This window comes from Eretmochelys imbricata, chromosome 6, assembly GCF_965152235.1.
Source record: "Eretmochelys imbricata isolate rEreImb1 chromosome 6, rEreImb1.hap1, whole genome shotgun sequence".
Classification (NCBI taxonomy): domain Eukaryota; kingdom Metazoa; phylum Chordata; order Testudines; family Cheloniidae; genus Eretmochelys; species Eretmochelys imbricata.
Genome location: NC_135577.1, coordinates 47438984 through 47464771, shown reverse-complemented (window position 1 = coordinate 47464771; position 25788 = coordinate 47438984). Strand labels below are relative to the sequence as shown.

Genomic DNA, 25788 nt, shown 5'->3' with positions numbered 1-25788 from the left:
TATGTCAGTGGGAGAGTGTCTGTCTCCCTCCAACATAGCGCTAGTGTGAACAGCGCTTAGCTCGATGTAACTTGCGTTGCTCAAGGGTTGACTTTTTCACACCGACTTTTACATGGCTTTTACATCGACTTAAGCGGTAGTGTAAGCCCTAAGTGCAGTGAGTTAAGCAGAGTGGCAGTCCTGATTTGCATCTCGTAAATTGGTGTGTACTATTCCTTTGGGAATGCTCCATGTGGTTAACATTGGCAAAACCATCTGGCCTATGATTAATTCTATCATCTAAACAAGAATTAGTTATCTCACCTGATGTGCTGTTTATACGCTAATTACTTTTTGATCAATATCTAACTACAGAATCACCTGTAGGTGCATTTAATTACAGCATAGTTACTGAACATGATTTTCCCAAAGTATAATCTATGTAGTAACCCTGTGTATTATACAGATGGTAAACTCATGATATTTTTAACTTGTGAATTGTACCTCCTCAGCTGCCCTTAGAACTCTTTCCTTCCTAAAAAGAAAGGTTTTAATTTTAAGCACGTCTGCATTATACTGACACTGTTCACCCAACTGGCGTATTTTGGACAGGCTCACTCAGAGAATAAGAAACATTAAGCTTTTAGTTCACTTTACTGCTGGAAATGTGAAATAGAGGTAATTTATTTTAAGCCCTGTTGGTGGTATGAGCAAGTCCCAATTATGTACTGTATTGAGTGACTTGCTCTCTCTGCTGTTAATTATATTTTTTGCTTGCTAATACATTTTTGGGGCCAAATAACATGCTGTTGATACTCTGAAGATTGCATGTTCCCATACAGCAGTGCTGGGATGACCTTTTTGTCTTGTTCCTTTCCCCCAATAAGGTTGTTTTACTCCTTAGTAATGCATTAACTAAATGTTTTGCTGCATTAGCTGTAGAAGTACTGTTGTCCAGAAAGAACACACATAGCTGTGCAAGAAGTTTTAATTGTGAGACAAATGCAAATTAAAGATGGTGGGATTTGAAAACAGACATTTTAGAGGTGGATTTTCACATCACAGTCCTAGGGAGCAAACTCAGGTCCTAAGTGATATTTCTGCAGTTTTAGGTATACACTAATGTATAAGAGTATGTATTATGAAATACATAAGTGACCCCTAATTCCCTCCCCCATTCAGAGAGTTGCAGAATGTGAACTTGGCAGCATACAAAAATTGGGTTCCATGTTTCCATGTCCAGCTGTTGCTTTTAGGCTGTGGTATACCAGAAGCTTGAATTTGTCTGTAGATTTGCATTTGGTTACAATTTAATTACAGACTCAAAAAAAAAAAAAAAAAAAAAAAAAAACAAAACCCAACAATGAATGGTGTTTGCAATGTCAGTATGTAACCAAGAGAATTACAAATGATGACAAGTAAGGCATGTAGTGAACTAAGTATCGTTACCGTCTTTCCCCCGCACTCTTCAAAGATTTGAAGTCAATTTGAACTAGGCAATGTGTTGCTTTTAAAGATGCATAGAAGTGTAGCTTTTCATGGTGGGGAAGGAGTCTGAACTTTTTGCATTACCCCCTACACTCCGCTGTTTCATCTCTTTAATTTTGCAACCTTAAATAGAAAAAGGTAATAGATCAAATTGTTAAAAACTTAGTTAAAATATAAATTAACTTGGGACAAGAAGGACAGGTTAATTTTCACCGTGCCCAATTACTATGCTGTATATGGAATGTTAGGTGGTGTTAAATGGGTCAGATCCTCAGCTACTGTAAATCAGTATAACTCTACTGAAACAAGGGTCTTTGAAAATGGAATGCAGTTCCTTTTTAATAAACTAGGGGGTCACACTAGGAAGTGTCTTTTTCATTGTAATCAGATGTTTCTTTTGGTGGCTGGAGATAGTTACTGGAGATTTCCAGCCCAAAACTTCTAATAAACTTTACTACTTGCCAAATCTTAACAGGGTAACAGTCAAAAGGTTCAGTGCTTGGTTTGGTCGGCATAAATGCCGAAATGTTTAAGGGCAGAATTTACTTTTGACGTAACCCTATTAGCTTGGTTACACACTCGATTTATTTGGTCACAAATGTTTGTTTGAAATACCTGAACATTTTGACTCAAAAAGTTCTCTGAAGCTCTCATGAGAACGGAGTTTTCTTCATAATATTTCTGGTAGTACCTGCATCTGGATGGCCCACAAGTAATATATCATAAGAACAGTCTTTTTCTTTATCTTCTGGTTTGGAAAAATGAAAAAAATGATGGGAGAAATAGTTCTGAATATATTTCTGAATTTTCAAATAACTTGGAAATTAGGTTCAGACTAGAAATGGGTGGCTCAGTAGTGGAGTGACATTCCATACCCCATTGGTTCATTCCTACTCCTAATCCATCCAAGACTTCAGAGCCTGAGAATTTCCACTGATTTTTCAGATCTTTGACAAATCTATTAATGCAAAATTGGCAGCATTTGGAATGGCATTTCAGTTTGTAACTCATGTAATTTTGAGGATATCATTGTTTTGTTGTGCTTAATGGTGATTTTTCAATTATGTTTGAGAGTTTAAATACAAATGGAACATTTCTATTTTATTCCATATAGCAAATGCCAACTAAATAGTATTTCAAAAAAGATAAACCTCTGTGTGCTGAGATACATCTGTTGACCTATTACTATCAGAAAGTTCATTGTTGCAGGTCTTCATATCTATAAAGATAACACTGACATTTTCTGTATAGTTGCAAAGATAAATACATGCCAAAGGTGGTAATGACCATACACATCTCTGATTTACTAATAGATTCATTTTACATCCAGAGTCGTTCTTCAGCGTAAGAGGTAGATATTGTGTTTTATTAATGAATTTATATAAATTCAGTGCAACAATGAAAGTCACAAAATATGCAACTTTTAGTTGGTTAGTATTGGCATTTGCTTCTCTCCTTTAGTGCTGTTACAGGAATCAACACCAAAAAAATCAAGAATTAAATGCCTTTTTCAAACCTGGCTTTTGTATAACATCCTTTCTCTTTTTGTGTTCAGTTTATACAGAATCATTATAAGAAATAAAAATGATGAATTTTACTTTTCTGTGTTAAAAATAAAGACTAAAGAAAAGGTACAGGTTAAATAAACTGCAACAAAACATATAGATTAAACAATTTGAATGCAGTGAAATATATTCTATTTTATACACTATAAATATAGAAATCCTTTTCAGGTCACTGCTGCAAACTGGCAGGATTAGCAGTTCAGTAATAGGATGATTTTTGCCTTTAAAGTATGAAAAGCATTTTTGAAGTCACAAGATCATGCTGGCTTTGGGAGGGCTGAGTGTCAATTCCAGTAATATCCCAGAATCCTAATTTAAGGAAAATCAGAAGTTTTTCCTCAAGGCCCTTTTCTCTGGAGGATTGAAGAGTGGGAAATAAGGATGTTTCCCTAGTATCTTCTGCTCATCTTTGTTCCTGAATCTGCTGGTGTTTGAGATTTACCTGACAGGGAGTATAATGAGGATTGATGGGCAGGTTGGAATATTCCTATTAAAATGGATAATGGTGGAAGTCTTGAGAGCCTTTTTGCAAATATATAAAATGCGGGTAGATACCAATATAAAAATACTACAGTACTGTACAGTGGTCTCTCTAAACAGTGCAAAAATGCTATAGTAAGCTGTAATGTTTTGAACAATCCTGTAAAATACTGTAGTATGCCATTTGTAAGAGTGATCAGGGCTAGCATTCATCTCACTTTGGGCCAGATTCTGATACATTCGCTACAGTGGGACTACTCATGCAGTAATGTGGTGCTTAATGTGAGCAAAAGCATCAGAATTTGGCCCTTTGAGAAGTTCCCACCTGCTCTGGGATTTGTGGATTTCTGGGAGAGATGGCCGTTTTGGTGTTTGAAGGATGTGGAAGTTGAGTCCTGCCAGGAAGTTTGAAGAGTTAGTAAATGGGACTGAGTAATTTGGTTCTTATTCTGCATAGCAGAGGATCTTACATGTGGTAGATATGTATTGGGGGATATTTATTCTCTGTGTTGGACCCCATCACAGGGTAGCTGGTCCCTGTGCGTGGACCAGTGAAAGAGGTCAGGGCTACATGTGGAACTACAAGGGTCTGTCAGAGGGCAAGAAGAGGAGGCATGATTGGGACAGGCTCTGCCTGGGGAGAGGAACCACAGAAGAGTGCAGCCAATTCCTGCAGTGAGTCCCTGGAACAAAGGGCCAGGTGCTCAGGGAGGTGGTCCTGGGGTTGGAGTTCCAGAAGAGGAAAAGAGCTGGCTGAATGAGAACTGGCTGCAAGAAGGGAGCTGGCTGGCACTGGGAAGCTGCAAGAGACCCCTGGGAAGGGAGGTTGTGAAATTCTCGGAGAAAGGGTGAGCTGAGGAACTGTTTGTTTTAATCTGTTATGTGCTTATGTCTGGACAAATCTATTTAAAGGAGACTGGGCATGATAGCAAGTATATGTTAAGATAGGGAGAAGCCCTGCTTGGTCACATAGGATAGAGAATGTGGGCACTTCAATGCAAGGGTAGATTGAGGAAGATCGAGGCAGGGGGCGATTGGCCACGATATTACAGATCACTCCGGAATCTTCATTTGCATGGAGTATTCTTTGTTTGGGGAAAGCCTGGGATTACCTATGTGAACATGGTGACAATAATCTGTGTGGGTGTGTTGGGGAGGATGGGAAGGAGCATGTGCACAGAAGAAAAGCATAAATTACTCATAGTATGGACAACAACTTGGAGAGATCACCTTCCCTTATCTTTGCCATCACATGGACCCCCTTCCTCCTGTTTGCTGTTACATGGACAGTCTCCCCTCCCATTCACTATTACATAGCATTCTTCAGGCAAATATGGCAATTTCTTGCCTGGAAAAGTACTACTAGGAAAAGATTACTTTTAGCATCTGTTAATTCATTTTAGCAGCTGGCAATGAGGAGATGCTGATGGTATCATGTGACCAGCCCACTCTCTGCTGTCTACCAGCAAGTGCTCTGTGGGCCACCAGTGGTCCATGATCTATAGTTCGGGAAAATCTGTTATACAACACATTGAAATGTCGTCTTTTCCCTGTAAATCCTAGTAGCTTTATATCATGTAAAGGTCTTTCTGCAACCTGTTAATGTTAAACAGTGTGGAGATAGGTTGAACAGAAGGAATCCGAGCCTGACAGCATTCATGCTCTTAAATTACGTGTATGCCGGTAAATGGATAATTTTCCTTTTTTGAAGTTTGAACTGAAAATACCCAATTCATTAATAATATGAGATCCCCAAGAGGTACATTTTTAATATCTTGCTGGGGTTCATTAGATTAGAAGAGCCAATCATACAGATCATCAACTGGCATACATTAGCTTATCTCCATTGAAGTAAACGGACACAGGTTGATTTACACCACCTTTGGTTCTGGCTCAGTGTGTCTTCTGTTTAGTTTGTTTTTCAACTGGTGTAATAAAATTTGATTCAGCCTAAAGTCAGTAAGCTGCTTCTTTTGTTCTTTGCTTCTTTGCTTTGTTAAAACCATGTGTATGAATTACAGAAATTACATCAAGTACCTTTCACTTCTAGCTAAATTATGCAGAAACGAGGCTTAGTCAATTGGAAAACTGTCATTGTGAGAAGACTTGTCAAGTAAATGGAGTGATCTATCGAGACAAAGATTCATGGGTAGAAGATGATCACTGCAGGAATTGCACATGCAAAGTAAGAATCTTCTAATGGGTGTAAGCGGTAGGATGCCTAATTATAGTGTGAATGGTCCTTGAATACATAATGCCAACTCTGAGATTTATTACTTTTTTAGTTTGCACCCAGTGACAATGTGAACAATTGCGAGGAAGTGGCAAAGAATTGCCATTTCTTATATGAATACTTAGTAAATAAAATCTGCTTTCCCTTGACAACTCTCTCATTCGTTCTAATTATATCTGTAAGAAGCTCACCATTTTGCAGGGGTGGAGGGTGGGAAATCATAGTGTTGTCTGTGTTTGGTTCAGAATAGTTTCATTTGTGTGTGAGAGAGAAAGAGAGAGAGTATTATCTTAATTTTATTCATAGGTGCTCAATTGCATCCTGTATGGTAACAACATGCAGATTCTGTTTTGGGCGTTTATCATTTTGAAAACCTGTGGAACAGAAGAGAATTAGTATGTAAATCTTGTCTGGTTGAAATTATTTGATAGATATCTGAAGAGTACCTTTGTTTGCCCAAGAAAATAGAAAACTTATTGTTAAAATTTTGAAGATGATTGACAGAGCCTGCAAAAGGTGGTGTTTATGTTTTTGTAAAGATGGTATTATTTTTTGTCTAATCCACGTAAATAGCATGGGCAAGTGGGATAAGACAAAGATGTATATCAAAATGGTAATGGGGGTGGCTTAGTTCATATGGGTAGCAGTCAGATAAGACTTGTTGCTGTAGGAAGGATCTGAAATCCTTAATGCTACTTTCATTTTCTGGTACAGTAATTGTGCTTTATATAAAATTATAAACTAATATACACACATCTGAACTTCATCTTTCTAACCTTTGCTTAGAGTGGTGTAGTGGAGTGCCGTAGGATGTCCTGTCCCCCTCTGAACTGTTCTCCTGACACCCTCCCAGTGCATATGGAAGGCCAGTGCTGCAAAGTATGCAAGTGTAAGTACATTACATTTGATATTTTCCTCCCACCTTCTTTTTAACTGGAATCACACTTGTCTTGAAACTAGGAGCATTTGATTTCCCCCCCACACTTGATTTTTCTCAGGTCCCGATAAATTAATGCAGGGAACATGAGTCACAGTGGCAGCTTTGGTTAAAAAATGAATAAATAACTATTGGCTGAAAAATAAAAGAATCACCTAGGAGATACAATGCAGTACTGCTAAGACTATATTGCTACATTCTATTGGCATTAAAAAGTCCATGCCCTTGTTTGTACCTCTCCAAAGGAAAAATGTCTGGCTTCTACTAGTAGCTGTTAAACCCAATTGATGATAATTAGTGTGAAGCAGTTGGTCTGTACTTATCATAAGTACGGGGTAATAACTTTAAGTTTGGCTATTTGTCATCCTGTTCTGAACTGAAGGTGGTTCTTTGGATATTGTGGATTTTTTTTAGTAAAATGATATAATCAGCAGAATAAGGACAATTCATGTCTGTAATGATCTGACTGTAATGATCTCCATTGTGTGCAGTAATAGTTTACGTAATTTATTGTAGACCAAATTAATGTGGAAAAGAAGACCACCAGTAAATTCTGTCGTTGGCCCAATTGATTAAATTCTCTTATCTCATCTACAAATGGAAGCCCTATGTGGAAAAAAAAAGTGTTTAACACTCAAATGAGGCTGAGGGGACAAAGTCAATTCAGCATATGTGTGCTCAAGTACACAGGACTAAATTTCTTCCCGCTCTCACGTATCAAGAAAAAGTTAAACCTTTTTTCCCCTTATCTCGCCCACCTACAGGTTCTGGGCACAGCTTTTCTCCATTCAGACTAGTCAATGATGTATCTGTTGGCTGATTTAGGATTAATTAGAAACAACAACAACAAAAAATCCCAGAAAAAAATTAGATTGCCAGTCTTTGATTTCCCACTTCAACTCCAAATGGACATCCATGAATTCTGTCAAAAAAAGGGTGCACCTATTCAGCTTAGTCATGAACATGTGCACAGCTCCCACCTTTTCCTCCATTATACACTGGCCCATGAGTAATCTGTGCACAAAAGGACAAATAATTTATGTTGTAAAACTTGTGGATCAGGCCCTGACTCCTAACTTTCACCCTGCCCCCGCACCCTCCAGAGCACAAGAACTTGTGATTCACCTACTGAGAGTTTATGGAGAGTTCTTTTCATGGATCTGAGAACTTGAGCATCTCTCTCTTGCTCTGTCTTTTCTGGTGTGCACTTGGTAACAAATGCCAGCCAGAATTTGACTCAGAGGAATTCTGAAGGACTAAACTGTAGATTGAATGCAAGTCCCAAAGTGTAGACTGTGTTTCTGATTCTTTAACGGAATGATGAACAAACTCACTCTTAGTCAGTGATTGGCACCAAACTCAGCTCGTTATTCTGCCAAGGACTCAGCACGTCAGTCAATGGAAAATGTTGTATGAAAGTTGATTGAAATTGATTGCAAGTGCCAGCTCCTTGACAGAATGATATGCTAGGGCCACAGTTAGTCATTTTTGGGTATGTAGTGGCAGCCACTGAGGCTATCCACATTATTACACTGTGGGTGTTGATTTCTCTGCAGTTTCCCCATTTAGTCCTGGATAGAATCATCAATTGTAATTTTCTGTCTCTAGGAGTTATTGAACAGCTTGATGGTTCTTTTTTTGTATCGAAGTACCAAGCAGTTCTGACTTATAAAATGTTTAGGGATTTTAAAATTGGTGTTTCTGCTTTCTTCTCTGCCATCTTGTGTTAACCCCTACAAACCAGCTTTTGGCAAGAAGACTAAAACTTTATTTGAAGCCCTGTTTCTCTTCTCTGTTGTAAAATTGCTCACTTTCTCTTCTGTCCAGTGCAAGTCCCGCCATGAGCTACAGGCAGTCAGGTGAGACAACAGAGAGAGAGTAAAAATAAATCACTCAAGTTCATCTTTCCCAAAACGGTCATCTTGATGAAATCTAGTGTGTTTTTCTGAAGTGAGATCACAGTTGAGCTCATACTGAGCAATATAAAGCGAGGGCCAAATTTTCAAAAGAACGTCTGCGTCCTCTTTGGAGACTTAAGAGGTGGATTTTTGAAAGTGCTTAGCACCCAGCTTCTCATAGTGGAAGCTGAGCTCTTTAGAAAATCTGTCTGCTTTGTACATGGTGAGAATTCTTTAGATCCTCCCATTTCCAGCAATATGAACACAGAGAGAGAATTCTGGGAGACAGGATAGTGTCTGAAAGACTTTATAGGTTATTCTAACATTCAGAGATATTTGGATGGAAAGTGCAACAAAAATCAAAAGTAATTTATTATGTAATACCTCTTTGGTGCCAGAAACAAAGGATATATACAATTGCCATCGCAGTATTGAAGGCAGGTGAGGAAGAACCATTACGGGATTGCCGTAATCGCCTTCATTGAGAAGCAACACATTGAAATCTCTCAGTTCTACTGACAAATGTCAAGTCTTATTGACTTATAGCATAGGACTCTAGGTCCCCATCCAGTGCAACAGAGTAAATGCAGGCCCTACTTTGCTAGTCATTCTTCAAGAGAGTTAATGATGGGACTTTGGAGCACTGTCCAGTACACAGAAGACAATGATATCAATATAAGACAAGAATCCTGGGCTTCACCAGTGATATAGAGAGTAGTGTGAGAACTGTGGGCCTCTTAACATTGTATGTGTGTGGACCTAGAATTGTTGGTCAAATTGCACAGGTTTACTTCGGGTACCAATGTCATCCCATTGGAAGGAAAGTATACAAGACTTTGGGACATTCATGTGTATTTCTCAGATTGTAAAGTCACCTCTAACTTGGTGAGTCTCCTCTCAGAATGTTCAGACAAGAAGGAAATTTGGACCCATCAAATGTATGGACACTTGCACGGATGGCAGCCTCACAAGTTGTGCATATATCTGTGAACAGTTTTCCATAAAATGATTGGAAGATTTAAGAAGGAACTGAGCATGTATCCTGCAGGCTGGCCCCAGTTGTGTACTTAAAGAATAAGGCTGGCACACAGAGCAAGAGGATGGTGAAAGAAACATGTCTCTTCACAGCAGTGGAGAAACATCTGGCATAGACAGAGAGGCATCTCTTGGAGTTAACAGTGATGCACTTATCAGTTGGTTGCATAAGCAGGCCAACTGGCTTAGGTGGTATAGGTTGTACCTGTGAGAGAGGAAATTAAAAGTACATGGAATTCCAGGCTCTCTGCTGCCATGAGCGTGCCACAGATTGTTTGCTACTCAGAAGAATAGGAAAGAAATTCTCTGTCAGCAGATACAGGGAAAGATAGGCCTGAGCAATGGGGCCTTTTCATGATGCTGGGATTGGGAGCTAGTTTACCTATGAGTCTTTAGTACTCGAGTGACCGTGATGAGCCAAGATGATATTTGTGGCTAGGATGAACTGGTTCATTGAATTCCTGCAACTTGGAGTGGAAGAACACATGATGTTGCTCAGCATGGATGACGACAATTTGTCTTTCATACTAGGGTCTCAAAGTTTCTCCTAATCAGTCATGCCAGTCTATCAATTCTAAGGTACTTATTTGATCCCCATCATAACAGTATAGGAGAAACTCACAATTATGCATGGATTTTATCATCACAACTTCACTGTAAAGTAGGAAGTAGTGTCCCCATTTTACAGGTGGGAAATGGAGGCACAGGGTAGATTAAGTGACTTTCCCAAGATCACACTGGAAGTCTGTAGCTGAGAATTGAACCTTTTTGAGACACAGTTGAACGTTTGTTCACTAGAATATTCTTCCTAGAACTCTGTATCTAGCTATTTCTGATTTAGAGGGATATTGGAGAATCCCCATTCAGTGTAGAAAGCAATTTACATCCTTGGTATAGAAATATGAGAGCTTTTAAGAGGTATTTAGACAGACCGCTCTAGGTGGAGAAGAAGGAAGGTGCAAATATCTGCAATTAGGAATCTGGGGGCTGTGGGAACAGTAGAGAGATTTTTTTTAGGGTCACGTCCCAATGCACTCCATTCCAAAAGTTAGTTCAGCTAATCAAGCCAATAATTAGATCCATTGTACTCCTTTGGAAACAAAATTTAGTGTTGCATGCTGTATTTGTCCCTCCTTTGAGCCTTGGCATGAGCCCTCCTTGTTCCATGTGTCTATTAAGACTGTTTCTGACAGTGATTTTTTCAGTTTGTAGAGTCAGTGAGTTTCAGGCTTCGTCTGGCTCTGAACTATTTCTGCAGTTCCACAGGGATAAAGCTGTGTTAAGGATTCTATCCTTATTTGTCCCCGGGTACAATCTGGAGGCTTAACTGAAACCTATGCACCTGCCATTTTCTTCATATACAATGCACCAATGTCTGTCTCTGATTCTGAAGTGCTTTGAATAACCTGATGCAGACATATAGTAATACAAATGCACTCTATCTAATCTATGGGATGTCTATGCTGTGAGTGATTCTGTTAATGAATTAGGTTCAGTATATATTGAATAATGCTTTATTCTTGTTATCACTTCAGGACATTAATAGGCTAGTTTGTCAGTATGAGGGGTATAATGTTTCACGATAATAGGTTTTTTTAATGAATGTATTATTGCACTCAAAATAAATGAAAGCAATCAATACTTACTTCAAGTGAAGACAAAGGGACTACATCATATTTACCACAGTAGGTTTGTATTTGCCTATGTATATATGTATTGTTTTTACTTCTATTTTTCAGTCATTTTCTACCAAAATATTAATTTTGGGGCTTTTTTTAAAATTATAGCTACGTGTATCTTTGGAGGCAGAGTGTTAGCAGAAGGTCAGAGGGTTTTAACCAGGAACTGCAGGGAATGCCGAGTAAGTTTTAATTTGATTAACTTCTGTTGTTGTTTCAATAAATATGCAGTGCCCATAAATTACAATGATAACCGTGTATATAAATTTAGGTTTCCTTCATGCATATGTGTTATCCATACACAGACAAAGCTGGAACATGGCCTATTTAGGATAATAAAGTGTCTTAGGAGGGTATTCTCCTTTCTCTTTGCTCCTTACCTGGGTTGAGGTGTCATTTTAGTTCTGATCTCAGCCACGCTGGCGTAAGTCCCTGAAGTTACTCTGGATTTGGACAAGTCTAACTAAAAGTTTCTGGCCTTTATTTAAGCCCTGACTACTCACATGCTGAAAGTTAAGAGGGCGCTTAAATGCTTTGGTGGGTTGGGGCCTTACTCTAGTGATCCACAGTACTTCTGTTGAGTAGTGCCTCTTCATGTGAAGGAAGCCTGTGTTTGTTCTCTGAAAAGTTACTGGCCCTGTTTATCTCAGTGGATTAAATCTGAAATTTAATGTCAATTTATATCAATGGAGCTACACCACTTTACACCAACAGATTTTAACCCCAAAGTGCTTGTTTCAACACTTTCTTACTATAAAAATAAGGCCAAATGAACTCCTGGATATGCCAGTTTCTTCTCTCTAGGGTGCAAGGTCACCAGTCACAGAAATGGGGAAATTTTAGGAAATGAAATTGTTGCTGACACGAAGCAACTATAGTCAGACTTGACTTCATCTCTTTTCCGTGGTTCTCTAATGAAGATATGAGTTTGGTTTGAATTGGTTTTGAGCTTTTTCTGAGTGATTTGATTGTCATAGTCTCTCTTGTTTCCTTGCCACGTGTTTAGGGTGACCAGATGTCCTGATTTTATAGGGACAGTCCTGATTTTGGGGTCTTTTTCTTATTTAGGCTCCTATTACCCACCCATCCCCGTCCCGATTTTTCACATTTTCTGTCTGGTCACCCTACGTGTGTTTGACCTGATTTATCAGCACTTGCTGTTCGTACAGTGGTATACTGCACTGTTCCTACTGTAATTGTTTTGTCCGATCTTGAATAGGTGGTGAGTTATAGCCAATACCTTTCCAGCTGGGTAGTTGGATAAAATGATTGACAGTGATCACACAGTTTGCTGGTTCTCTTCTCACCTATCCTGGTATAACTCCATGGACTCCTGTGTGAGGCTCCTGCATTACATCAATGAAACTGAGATGAGAATCAGTCCTAATGTCTGTTAATTCCACTCCATGTGCTGTACCCTTCTGCAGGGTGCCTTAAAAAAATCATGAGTTAGGCCCTAAAAATCATGAGATTTATTAAAAGTAATTTTTGGTGGTCTTGTAATTTGCCTTCTGGTTTCTGAGCCTTTAGGGTGAACTGAGGTCACCTTTTCAAGCTTTTGTCTGCAACCATGAGGGCTAGAAACAATTTTCATGGTTTAAAAAAAGAGTTCCTCCTGTAATCTCTTGATTTCAGTATCGGAAGCATTAAGAAGAACGCCGAATATGGTGAGACTTACCATAAAACTGTGACGGTTGGCAACAGTGCTGGCAAACCTGCTCCCTCAATCAGGTCCAGCAGCCAAGGCTGTATGTCAAACATACAGCAAAGTGTCGGGAAGCTGGATGACTTGAGCTGCAGCTGGGTCACCAGGGCTGCTCGGGCTGCCTGCTGAGCAGGCAGCCAAGTGGCTTCTCTGACTTCCTGACTTTGCCCGTCCCTGGCCTGCCGGGAGCAGCAGAGAGGAATGAGGCAGCAGTCGTGCCACCCAAGCTCCACTGCTGAAGATCAGGCCCTTTAAGGTGCCCAAAACAGAGGCACTGAAATCCCTGATCACATTTGAACATCTTGGCCACCTAATCTCTCTGCTTTGTCTCATTCACCTACCACCACAGTATACAGAATTTAAAATATACCTAAAATATAATAAACAAGTCTCATGTACAGGCGAAAAAAAGTTCTTAAATAAAAATCTGGAGTGAAATAAAATGCTTTAATTTCTGCACGTGCTTATGCAGGTTAAGAAAGGAACAAGCATCTGTACAAGTTTTTGAGTTTAAATGTAGTGTCTTTTTTCCTTAAACTGTGGGAATAGAAATGTCCAAGTAGATTAATTTTAGATTTGAGTTTATAGTGTAAAAAATGACTTTAGCTTGCTGCCTGTCACTTTACTACTGTTTTTACTAAAGATTGCTAGAGCTGTGGATAGAAAACTGTGTGACCCTTGCCATCAGATACATTCTCATCAGTGTCATTTTTTTAAAAACATTTATTTATTTCCAGAATGGAATTTTAGTAAAAGTAACAGAGACCTGTCCTCCATTGAACTGCTCAGAAAAAGATCACATTCTTCCAGAGAACCAGTGCTGCAGCGTTTGCAGAGGTAAGCAGTACATGCTTGGATGGAATGTAGTCATTGGGTGGTTTTTGGGATGTGTTGTAATGAATCACTCCTCTTTAATTGATGAAATACTGGCTACTTACATAAACCTGTACTTGTAAACAATGTTCTCTATAAACCAACCTGTGCTGTTCCTTTGGGAGGATCAATTTACAGGGACAAGGCAGTAACTTTTCTGGGCTAAGGAGAAAGAGGACAATGGACACAATGTCTCCTGTTGCCTACATGACTCAGTTAAGGATTAGTTATATTTAAAATCGGTATGTTCTGAGATGCTAAGTTCAGATCTGAATGTCTGGAGTTCCAAGATGTTTGGATATGGGATTTTCGGTTGGCCTATTATAGAGGTAAGAGCTAGTGTGAAGTTCAGATCTCAGTCCAGATCCTAACTTTGAAGGTGCTTGGATCTGGGGTTTTGTTTTGTCATATTACTTTCTTAAGGGAAGCTTCCATATTACACATTAAGGGAAAACTCTCTCTCTCTCTCTCTCTCTCTCTCTATCTATCTATCTATCTATCTATCTATCTACCTACCTACCTACCTACCTACCTCTGTCTAGCTTGCAAGATCAGGGCCTTAGTCAATAAATATTTAATTAGTGTATGTGTGTAATTAAATATTTACTGACGAAGGCCCTGATCTTGCAAGCAACTCCATGTGGTAGCAGGGGCCTGTACATTTGAAGTAGCTTACCAGATTGGTTTCTAACCATATAGACATCATCAATTTTTAAGCAGTTTTTAGAAACACCTGTAGCTGTTGAAGTAAGCAGTAAATGTTGCTGCTGCCTATCTCTGAGGGGTCGCTGTCTTAATGATGCTTTGTAGCAGGTGGCCCAGTTTGATCTAGTGCAGCTTCGTTACTTAAAAGCATTGGAAATCTGCAAACTTCAAAGAAGAAAGATAAGATCTGTAACTATAGAGTTAGGTTCTATAATATTGTGGATACCTTTTTTTTAGGTAGTCACCCTAGGTATGTTTTTTTAAATTATATTATACAATGCCATGAATGTGCATGCCTAGAGGTGGTTTTCAGACATAAAAGAAGGAAAAGTCCCTGCCACTTCTATGAACTCTGATTTCTGGTGCTATCAAATGGTGAGGCTGACGTTGAGTCCTATTCTGTATTATCAGAATGTGAAGATGACAGCTTCCTCTCTGATTGTTTATTTTTTGTTCTTTTTTATTCATTTTGTCTTCCTTATAACTGGATATACTGAACAGAATATCTAATATATTACACTGGGGTTTTTCTTTAAACAGAACATATCTTCTGTTGGGTTACATCTTGAATCAGTTAGTGAAACCTGAAGAAATAACAGAGTTTATGATAACGTTTAGGGCTTTAGTTTCCACAAGTGTAACAGGTGGGAAGCACATGATTCTCTCTCTGGGTTTGATCTGCAGTGTTTCAGCACACTGTTCCTGGTTCAGCAAAGCATTTAAGAACTTGGAATGGGGCAGAGCATTTAATAATCTGCAGGACCAACCACTCTTTGAGCCTGTAGTCTACTTTTATTGTGTGTGAGAGAGAGATTTGGGGAAGAAACATGATATTTAATATAGTCATTTGGAATCATTGTATTAACTGAAGTCCTAAATGGAGTGTTGTAGCAAATATGCAAAGAAACATACAGTAATTTACATTTGACTTTCAGAATATATTTAATCCAGAAAACTTCAAAAAAATGATCAGTTGGATTTTCCAGTGGATGTTTATTGGTTACCAATAAAGTGTCATCCATAGTGAAATGGTAAATCCAACAGTTTACACTTGTTGACCTATAGAGCAAGTCTCTGTCAATTTATGTTTTCACTAGGGGGGGTTCAGTCATTTTATTCTAAGTGCTTATTTAGTACAGCAATGGGCACGTTCTTATACCATACCACAGCACACTACACCAATGTTATCATATGCTTTCCTTCTTTTTCTCCTTTTCCCCTGCCCTCCCCAACATTTATTTGTCCAAATCTTCTTACGGTCAGGTTGCATCCCCGCTGCCAGAATTTTGGCAGCCTGTGCTTTGCTGGATGCTGAACTACAGCAAAATAATTTACAGTCTCCTGAATGAATAAATGTGGGGAAAGGGAGAAAAGGGGGAAGAAAATATGATAGCGTTGTAATAATACATTCTTACACCATACGTGTCCACCACAGGGTTTTTCATAGTGGCCATATCTGTACTAGTTAAGTGCCTAGAATAATATATGATATCCCATGGGAGAAGAAAAATCTGTTGTTTACATAGATTCACGTTGTGAGTCAGCAAAGTACCAGTGAAATACTGTAATAGACCCAGCTGGTAGACTTGCTACTCACTCATTATTGTTGAAAATGGTTAGAAAAGTCATTACTTTAGATGATTCTTTCTCTTTCTCTCTCTTCCTCTCCTTTCTCTTTCTCTCTTCCTCCTTCCCCACACATTTATAATATAGTAGCATCTAAATTATTCATATGACACCATTTCTATGTTTTACTGAAATGACTGTGATTGGGGTATAGTAGAGAAGATGTAGTAGATCAAATAGAATAAAGAGTTTTCCTGTATAGTGACACTCTAGCATAAAACGTGTGGGGCTAGACCCTGCGTATGGATCTGCCTGGATGCAGGGGTGTGCATGACCAGAGCCATGTGCAGGATCTGTGCCTGACCAATTACTGGTAATATATCCAGCTGTGTGGGTTCCTCACATGACAATGCATCAGCAGAGTGGACATTGATGTAAAAGTACAGTTGTAGTGCAGTTATTTTATAACCTTGACTGACTGGAAAAATTCACAGCTGTACCATTAGACACAACTTGGGCTTGTTTTAAAATCAAAGAAGAATTATCAGCACAAAAGGAACAAATTTGTAACTTATTTTCACAAATCTTTATCGTTTTTAGTGTCATCCTAGGTTTTTATTGCCAAAAGGCAGATACAATAACAACAGTAAAATAGTTGGGCAAAAATGTGTTGTGCCTCTTTTAAATGTTGGTCTCTTTGCTAGAGATAATGAGTCATTTTGAATGATAGATTTGGATCCCACATCTCCTTCCCTTGTCCAATGAGTGGTTCAAATAAATAAAGTAAGTTTCACAAGGGTTCTTTATAGTGTAACTTCTTACAGTTTCTTGTGTCTCGCCAACCCCAGCAAACCCAGATTGTTCAATCATCCTCTCCTCCTTAAGAGAGTGGGGGAGGGAGGATAATGAAGTGGTGAGAAATGCTCAATTTCTATGTAAAGTAATTTCTATTCAGTATCCAGTAACATGGTTTGGCTGATGGATTTAGATTGGCTACTGACACTGGTTGGCAGCAATGGTAGAATACTCTGGATGAGTTGAAATGTGCATTTTATTGAAGAAAACAGTGGTGTAATGCAAAAATATGGCTTCTGTCACCGTTACATTTATTAGTTTAAAAAAAATGTTTCTGATTTTAAAACTGCAGCTCAAGGAGGCACTTCAATTAGCATATTTCTTATCTCTCCCTGTCTAGCTGTGAGGCTCAAGATTTTTCTGACCACAAGAAAAACCGAGTGCATTCTCAGAACCAGAAATCAAACATTTCTTGTGCATTGCTGTGGGAACATGAGCTGTTTCAAGATTTTAATTTTATTAGGACTCTGATGGAGGTTGAGAAGTATGAATTAGTTACTTCCTAAACATAGGTACAAAAATGTTTAAGATTTAAAAAGTGCTTTATATCCTCAAAGCATTTGTCACACATTAGCTAATTAAACCTTGAAACACTCTTGTGTTGCTACCTAACTACTGCACAACACAGATTTGTTGAAATAGTTTCCACATACATTAAAAGAATTAGTAAGGATGTTGTTTGATGTCACACCTCTGAGCTCTGGGTCTGCAATCTCCAAAGATCTGAAAGGAATCAGAAGAGTCTAGCTGCTCGTGGCCTAGTAATACTACTTCACATCATGAAAGGCTAAGGTTGCTAGTTCAGAATTACATGATTCTTCATCTGAGTTTGCTCTCTGATATACAAGCTTATGCAATAATAGTTGACACAAATTTGCATTTGTAACAGTTTTGAGGGTGAAACTACTTTTGACATGTAGAACATTGATCTACCCCTGGAAATGAAACATCACCGAGCCTTTAAATAAATAAATTAAAAATTAAAAGCCTCTGAAGTATGGAACAGTCAATGAGAGTATGATTGACAACCTGTGAGGAAGCAGGTGGTAGGATTTGGGGATCATTTAAGATAGATAGCCAGGAATTTTGGAAAGTGTAGTAAGAGCATCAGCAAAACAGCTAGGAAAGCCCCAGAAAGAGGAGAGATTTATCAGAGAGGACCATGAAAGTTAAACAGGGTTGTGGATATGTTGCTTCCAGCCCTATACAATGGGACTTAAGCATGTAGGTACTTTTCAAAAACCCACTGGGTGCCTAAGTATCTTTTAAAATTTGGCCTATAGGCCCATATCTACAAAGGTATATAGGCTTCTAACTTCCTTTGAAGTCCATGGAAGTTAGGAGCCTAAATACCTTTATGGATCGGGGTAATAGTGTCTAACTTTAGATAACCTGCTTCGAAATTGTTAGTCCTTGACAATTGTGCAGTTTTTTCCTGGCACCATGTACCTGAAGCATGAAATGTTATTACTTTTATAGGTTTCAGAGTAACAGCCGTGTTAGTCTGTATTCGCAAAAAGAAAAGGAGTACTTGTGGCACCTTAGAGACTAACCAATTTATTTGAGCATGAGCTTTTGTGAGCTACAGCTCACTTCATCAGATGCATACTGTGGAAACTGCAGCAGACTTTATATATACACAGAGAATATGAAACAATACCTCCTCCCACCCCACTGTCCTGCTGGTAATAGCTTATCTAAAGTAATCATCAGGTTAGGCTTTTATAGTTCGTTTAACTTATTAGTCACGATGCAGTCAAGTAACATCAAGTGGCAGGCCCCACTTAGTAGAAATAGTAATAAAAAGACACAAATATTCTTTCAGTGGGGGAGAAAAAATAAACTGTAGCTCAAGCAATCAATCAACAACATTGACAAAGGAGATTGTAACATGATCAGAAATATTTGGAAAAAGAGAGGTCATCAGGCTCATGAAAAATCTAGACACTCTGTTCAGTATTTAATCCCTCTCCTGATCGTATTTTAAATGTCTTATATGACTTTGGCGGGCTGTTCTGCAAATTTCTGACTTTGTGTGGGGGAAAAAATTGGTTCCTGACATCTGTTGTGAATGTGTTGATCTGTAATTTTAATTCATGCTCACTTGCCTTGTCATCTGTGTTAAACTGAAATTAGTTGAGATTATCAGTTCTGTTTAAGATTTTGTGTGATCCTGTTAAATCCTCTCCAAGTGCCTTTTTGCTGGGATACAATTATTTTCTTTTTAAGCCTTTTCTTACATTGAGAGAATGGCCAACAGTATTGGATCCAACATTCCTGAATATTCTGAAACCTTGACAGTTCAGTTTTTACCTACCCAGTATGGGTGTATGAACTCTATTGTTCACTAGCCCTGTTGGAAGCTGGGAATTCCAAGATCACATGGTAATTCAGATGATAGTTTCTACTGTGTTCGATATTTTAAAGGAACTGGAAAAGTGCACTATTACTGCAGAGATCTAATCAAAATTTGCTATTTGTATTCTTTTGAATTCATTATTTACTTGTTTAGTGCTCAGTAATTGCCGTCATGAATAGATATGTACCAGTCCCAATTCATCAAAGCATTGAAGTCTCTGCTATCCCTTTATAGTAAAGCATTTAAGCACATACTTAATCAACGGAATGTGCCTAACTTTAAGCATGTGCTCAAGTGCTTTGCTGATTATGGATGGATTTAAGCACATGCTTAAGTCTTTGCTGATTCGGAGCCTCTAGGGGTGAGAAGAGCATAAGAATCCCCATTCCCCCACAGTACATCCACACAGCAGGCACCCATAATTTGGCTGCTAGCAGGAGGGTTTGAGAGTCAGTCATGCCAATGCTGACTGCTATACTCCAGGCTCCATAGTCTAGTAGGAATGTAGAAACAGTTTCATTCCTCTACACACAGATCCAGAGCTGCAAAGATGTAGAATGTAGATGTACATCTAGAAGAGACATAACTGCATTTCCTAGGTATGCTCCCCTGGCATGTGAAACCTACTTTACATGTGCAGAGGAATAATGCCTGCAAAAACCGCTCCCTGCTTAAAGTGCAGGGCGGTGATTGTCTGGCTATGCTGAAAGAATGACAAGGGACATTAGATATGGGTTTAATCAGGCCACAACTTTATTATTAGATAGATGTCTGGGATTAACCCGGTAGATAAAATGTGCAGTGCACGTGCAAAATTTATGTCCCTCCAGCAGATCCACTGACGGTACCCTCCAATTACAGCCAATTTTTGGGGAGGCTTCCACCAGCTTCCCCCCCTTTTCATCCAGGTCCCTCCAGCAATTCTCTTGCTGGGACTTTACCAATTCCAGCCAATTCTGGGGGGCGGGGGCTTCCACCAGCTCCCCTCCCCCCCTTCATCCAGGGACCTTACCGACTACCCCCCGCCCCATAAGAGGGGTTGTTAAGGCAGTGGTGAGCTGGGGCCAGTTCGCACCGGTTCACGCAAACCGGTTGTTAAATTTTGAACAAGTTTTAGAACCCGTTGTTAAAAATTGTTACGGCTCCCTGAGCCCCTTCCCCGCTTTCTCCCCGCCTCTCGCAGAGCCTCAGCGTGCCGTGCCGCGCCTCTGGCACCAGTGCTCTGGACCGCTCCTGGGCAGCTCTGCAGCTCCTGCTGCTCTGAGTGGGTGGGGCTGCGAGCTCCAGTGGGCCGTGCAGCATCCATGCACGCCGCCCTGAGCAGTATGGTAAGGGGGCCGGGCCGGGGCTGGGAGGAGGGGTTGGATAAAGGGCAGGGAGCGGTTGGAGGGGATGGTCAGGGGATTGGGAATGGGGGGGTTGGGTAGGCGTGGGACTTCCGGGGGGTCTGTCGGGCAGGGTCGGTGCAATCACTAGGCAGACTAGGTGGCCGCCTAGGGCGCCAAGTGGTTGGGGGTGCCAAAAAAGCGGTGTCCCCCCAATATTTTTTAAATAGTGGAGCACAAGGCTGCCGCTGCTCCCTGCCTCCCGGCTCCAGAGGAGCTGCCTGTGGTGTGGCCAGTCCCGCCCCACAGGGGAGCAGCCGGCGGCGGAGCGGGGAAGGGGAGGGTCTAGCCAAGCTCCCTGCTGCCCCTGGAGCTCTCGGCAGTGGCAGCTACTGCTGCTGCCAGTGAGAGCCCCGGGGGCGGCAGGGAGCCTGGCTCGGGTGCAGGCGGGCTGGCTGCCTGCACCGTCGCTGAGAGTTCTGGGGGTGGCGGGGAGCTTGGCTCGGCCTGCGGCGCAGGGAAGAAGGCGCAGCTGCCCTCTGCTCTTCGTGCGGAGAAGCTGGGTATCTGCTCCACCAGCAAGGTACCTAGCTGGGCTGCGGGGAGCCGCATGGGCCTGTGGAGTGCCGGGGTAGGTCCAGTCCCTGGCCTGAGGAATGGTGTATGTGGGAGCATCCCGGGCACCGCTCCCCCAGCCAGTGCCACCCCCTCCGACACCCACTGACCAGCTACCTTCTCCTCTGTGAACCCCCCCACCCCAACAAGTCACGCTGTCTTGCCTCTGGGCAAATCCCCCACCCCGGCAAAACCCCCTGCATCAACCTCGGGTCCTCCTGCCCACGCCTCCCTTGTGCAAACCGCTCCCTGCCACCTTCACCCCCCTGCAACAACCCCAGGCACATACACTCCCCCCCCACCTGCCAGCCCCTTGCAACAGTCCCCTCCTGCCCACTTCTCCCTTGTGCCACTCCCTTCCTGCCACTGCACCCCCTTCAACGACCCCCTTTGCCTCTGTGCAATCTCTTCCCTGCCACTATTCCCCCGCCCTCTCCACCTCTTGGCACATCCCTTAAATTAGAACCTTTTTATAGGGAACCGGTTGTTAAGATTTTGGCAGCTCATCACTGGGTTAAGGTGGACTATAATGAGGAGGGGAGGGGTTGGCTCCCTGCTGTACCAATCATAGGAGTCCCCAACTGCCCCCGGCTTGCTCAATTACCAAGCACCTCTTCTGAATTCCTTTTCCAAGCCATTTTTCTGTTCTTTTGTGCCTTAATTTATGGAGTACCTGCACTGAACATCTGCCACAAGGAGGCGCCAGCCATTAGCTTGGCTGCCTCCTCCCCACACCCAGCTGGGTTCCCAGACATCTCCCAATGCCCTCTTTTGTATCAGCCAAAAATATGGCAGCACCTGAGTCTGATAGGTGCACCCCATTCTCCCAGAATAACTCTGGGGCCCCGCAGAATATGCCAGGATGTGAAATTACTGTTGTCCCCCCACCCCCACCCCTAGGGCAACAAGAATTTGGCTACTTCCTTGTTTACATACTTTCTGGTTTTGTCCATCCTGGTGGGGTTCATGGCTCCCCCCAGACCCTGCACTGAAGCATATCCGACCAGACAATGTTAACGCCTGGAAAAATTGCCAGGATCTACATCAGGTCCCTCCTAGTTCAAAGCATTAACTCCACCCCTTTAAGTGTTTCCAGATCGTTTTCTCCCAGGTGTATCACTAATATATCCGGTGGCCACTGTTATATGCCCCCACAGCATACAATAGTGGTATTCGTTGATCCCATAACATGCCCCTTCGTGTGTGCCAACTGAGTAATGCTTTGTCACTGAATCCCAGCTGGGAGCCCTCTGGCAACCTGGATGCATGCCTATGCCCCCAAAACACAATACTGTGCCCACAGATACACACCCTCATGTGCATAGCCGACTGTCCCATATCTGAAATGAGAACCCAACAGATTAATGTTGATTTTTCCACCTGCTGTTGTACATACATTCGGTATGCATTAGACTGCCAGCACCCGATTGCCTGAATAGCTTGTGCTTCCATACCTATTTGCACTGCTGCCACAGCCACCCCTATTCTGAATGAGTGGGAACCAAATTCATGGGCTGGCTCGTTAGCCCCCCATCTCAACATGGTAATCAATTGATATGCCGTGAGGGGACTCCCGTCTCCGTGTACAAAAAGAGGGCCATCTCCCTTTCACCGTATTGCTATGTAGGCCCTCAGCGCCCGAACGGGGGAGACCTCAGGCTCGCCACCCTTCCATAGGGTAATGAATGCATCCTGGCCGACTTGATCAGTCTTTGACCTTCGCAAGTGTAATATCACTGCATGCTCGTGCCAGCTGATATCATGAAATTCCAAAGCCTTTCCCGAAGAATCCCTGATGGACCCAGGCACTAGCTCACTGATCCTGAAAACACCAAAAAATGCTGTCAAGAATGTTGTCCTGAATAGGGACACCTCCTGTGCACTCTTACATATGACATTAAGGATGCGAAGGAGGTCCCTGAGCATGTCAATCCTGATGGGATGACGGGAATCCTCCTTGAGTCCACTGGTACGTGGCCATCCCGCCAAAAACCTTTGAACTAAGAAACCCCCCAAGGATCTGGGTAGCTATTCAGCCTACTGACAAATGTAATAGCTGAAAGGCGGTTTGAAATTGTGGAGGACACCAGTTGACAGGTTGCCAATGACAGCATGTACCGCAGCACGCGTTCCTCTGTAATGGGCCACATTGCCGACTGGCCTTCCTGCTCCTGGAATTGTATGAATTTGTTAAAACTTTTCTCATAGCTGTGCCCCATGCATGGTACCACTGATCTCTGGACCACACTGACAACTGTGCTACACCAAGGTTCCCTACTGTGAACAGCATTTGTCTGGGTTCATGGATGGCGATCCCTGCCCGGTGCATCTACTGTTGCCTGCTTTGCCCCAGCTGCTGTGTTCCAAACCGCTGTCTGCTTTTATGCCCAGCAACCTGGGAAGGTGTTGTTTCCCCACTCGATCCACTGCTGATTGTCTGGACTGCTTCCATGTGGGAGTTCTCTGGAGCAGGGAACCCAGGCCCCACTCCTGCCCTGCCACCATGTGCAGTTGCTGCCTGTTTTTATGTCCTGAAATGGGGAAGGGGTTTCCCCCACTATCCCCAGTCACTGTTTGACTACATGTGGTCAAGCACCAGAGGCTGCTGCCCAGCCTGTTCCCAGTGAATGAGGGAGTGGCCAGGCCCCCACTGACCTTTTGTTTTTTAAAACCCTTCATTCCTAGGTGGTGAGTCATCCACCACCATGCTGACTGCTCTTCCAGCAGTCTTGCCTCTCCCCTCCTCCCCTAAACAAGAAAGCATTGCCCTCTTCTCCTGGCCAGCCAGCCAATCCCTGCTCAGGGGATGCTCCTAATCTAACTCACACAGCTACAGTGCAGCACTTAATATTTTGTATCTTAATGTACATTCCTTGGCTTTCTAGCATCAATTTTAATTTGTTCTGTAAAAGTCTAGTGACATACAGTGTGGAAACAATATATATGCCTTCACAAAGATGTTTTGCCACTTCCCATTTGTTAAGGTTCTTAACAAGTTTAGTCAAGTGCTAGGGGAAAGGAGAAGTTAAGCCTAGCAGCAGGTGATATACTTTAAAATCCAGGTCTGATGATCATGCTTCACAAGTCACTTGTAATAACAAACATTAAGCCAGTCTACAAATGGACTAGGGTGTACTTCTATAATTAGGAATTCACAGTAACACAACAAGAAGAGTTTTCTAGAGTCTCTAATTAAATATTAAATATTTAAATATTCTAATTAAAATTAAATATGCATCCGATGAAGTGAGCTGTAGCTCACGAAAGCTTATGCTCAAATAAATTGGTTAGTCTCTAAGGTGCCACAAGTACTCCTTTTCTTTTTTTTTAATTAAGTATAGTTAAGTTAGAGAACTGGAACGTTAATTTTTTCTGTTCTGCCATTTTACCACAGCCTATAAGCTCGGGGGAAAAAAGATATAAGAAAGAGGCTGATTTTGAGAAGAATTGAATCTCAGATATTGTTAAGTAGAAGGGGAACAAACGAATTGAGGACTTGCCTGGAGAACTTCACAAGGTGGCAATTATAATGGTCCAAGAAGGATAACTAGGAGAGGGCACGTCGATATCAAATTCCTTCTGAATTTCAGAGGTGGCAAACAAGCAAGCGACAGTCCTTAGAAATATCCTGTGATCCTGAGAACTAATCAAGGACTTTAGACAAAATTCTGATTTAGAGATGGACAGTTGAAGAGGTGATGAGCAAATCAAACTATTGACTCCTGACTGACCAGAAAAGGGAAGTATCACTTTTGTAAGCGTGTCGTTAATGATGAAAAGTGCGATCAGCAGGGTAAAGAGAAAATAGAAATCACGTCCAGGGAAGAAAACCAGATAAACGTAAGGACTACTGTTACTGGAGAAACATGCTACTCAAGGTGAAATTTACTAAGTGTATATGTTTTGGATGAGAGTGAAGTGGTATACATAACAGTGAATCCTAGTGTAGTATTATCAGCCCAGTTAAAGTAAAGCATTTTCCTATACTATGTATGAATATGAAGAGGGTTTAGCACTCTAGGTAGAAAAATATGGTGATATCCTTCATGATCTTATGTGACACAGCAAATGTTACAGAATTCCTTGTCTCTAATATGTTAGCTAAAGGACAAATGGAATTTTAATTAATTAACCCTAGTGAAAGGATATAAATTAGGTGTTGTTTGGATAGATGAATTTAGTATTCAGTAGTGATTATAATTACTAAGGCAAAAGTGAGAGGTCAAATCCTCTGAGGGCCTAAATGAGTGAAGTCAAAAGCACACTGCCCTTTTAGACTAGTAAAGAAGTTAGCCAGGATTGATAAGGCTTTATTTGGAATACCTGAGTGTTTTTTATCAGACTCTGAAATGAATGTAGACTAGAAAGAATATTTGCAATTTTATTAAAGGAGGCAAAAAAAAAAAAGACAGCTATATTTTGTTGCAAGCAGGATCATAGTGAAAGAGCAAGCCAACTGTTATCCATGATTACTATTAATAAGATTAGTCA

The 25788-nt window shown here is 41.2% G+C and overlaps 1 protein-coding gene across 2 annotated transcripts in view; it reads left to right on the top strand.

Moving 5' to 3' along the window:
• NELL1 (neural EGFL like 1) overlaps positions 1-25788 on the top strand; it is a 430252-nt gene that overhangs the window by 94816 nt on the left and 309648 nt on the right. For both annotated transcript variants that reach the window (XM_077820141.1, XM_077820140.1), the window contains exons 8-11: positions 5563-5697; positions 6532-6634; positions 11403-11476; positions 13737-13836. In XM_077820141.1, the coding sequence (XP_077676267.1) occupies positions 5563-5697; positions 6532-6634; positions 11403-11476; positions 13737-13836 (412 nt within the window). The remainder of the gene's footprint in view (positions 1-5562; positions 5698-6531; positions 6635-11402; positions 11477-13736; positions 13837-25788) is intronic.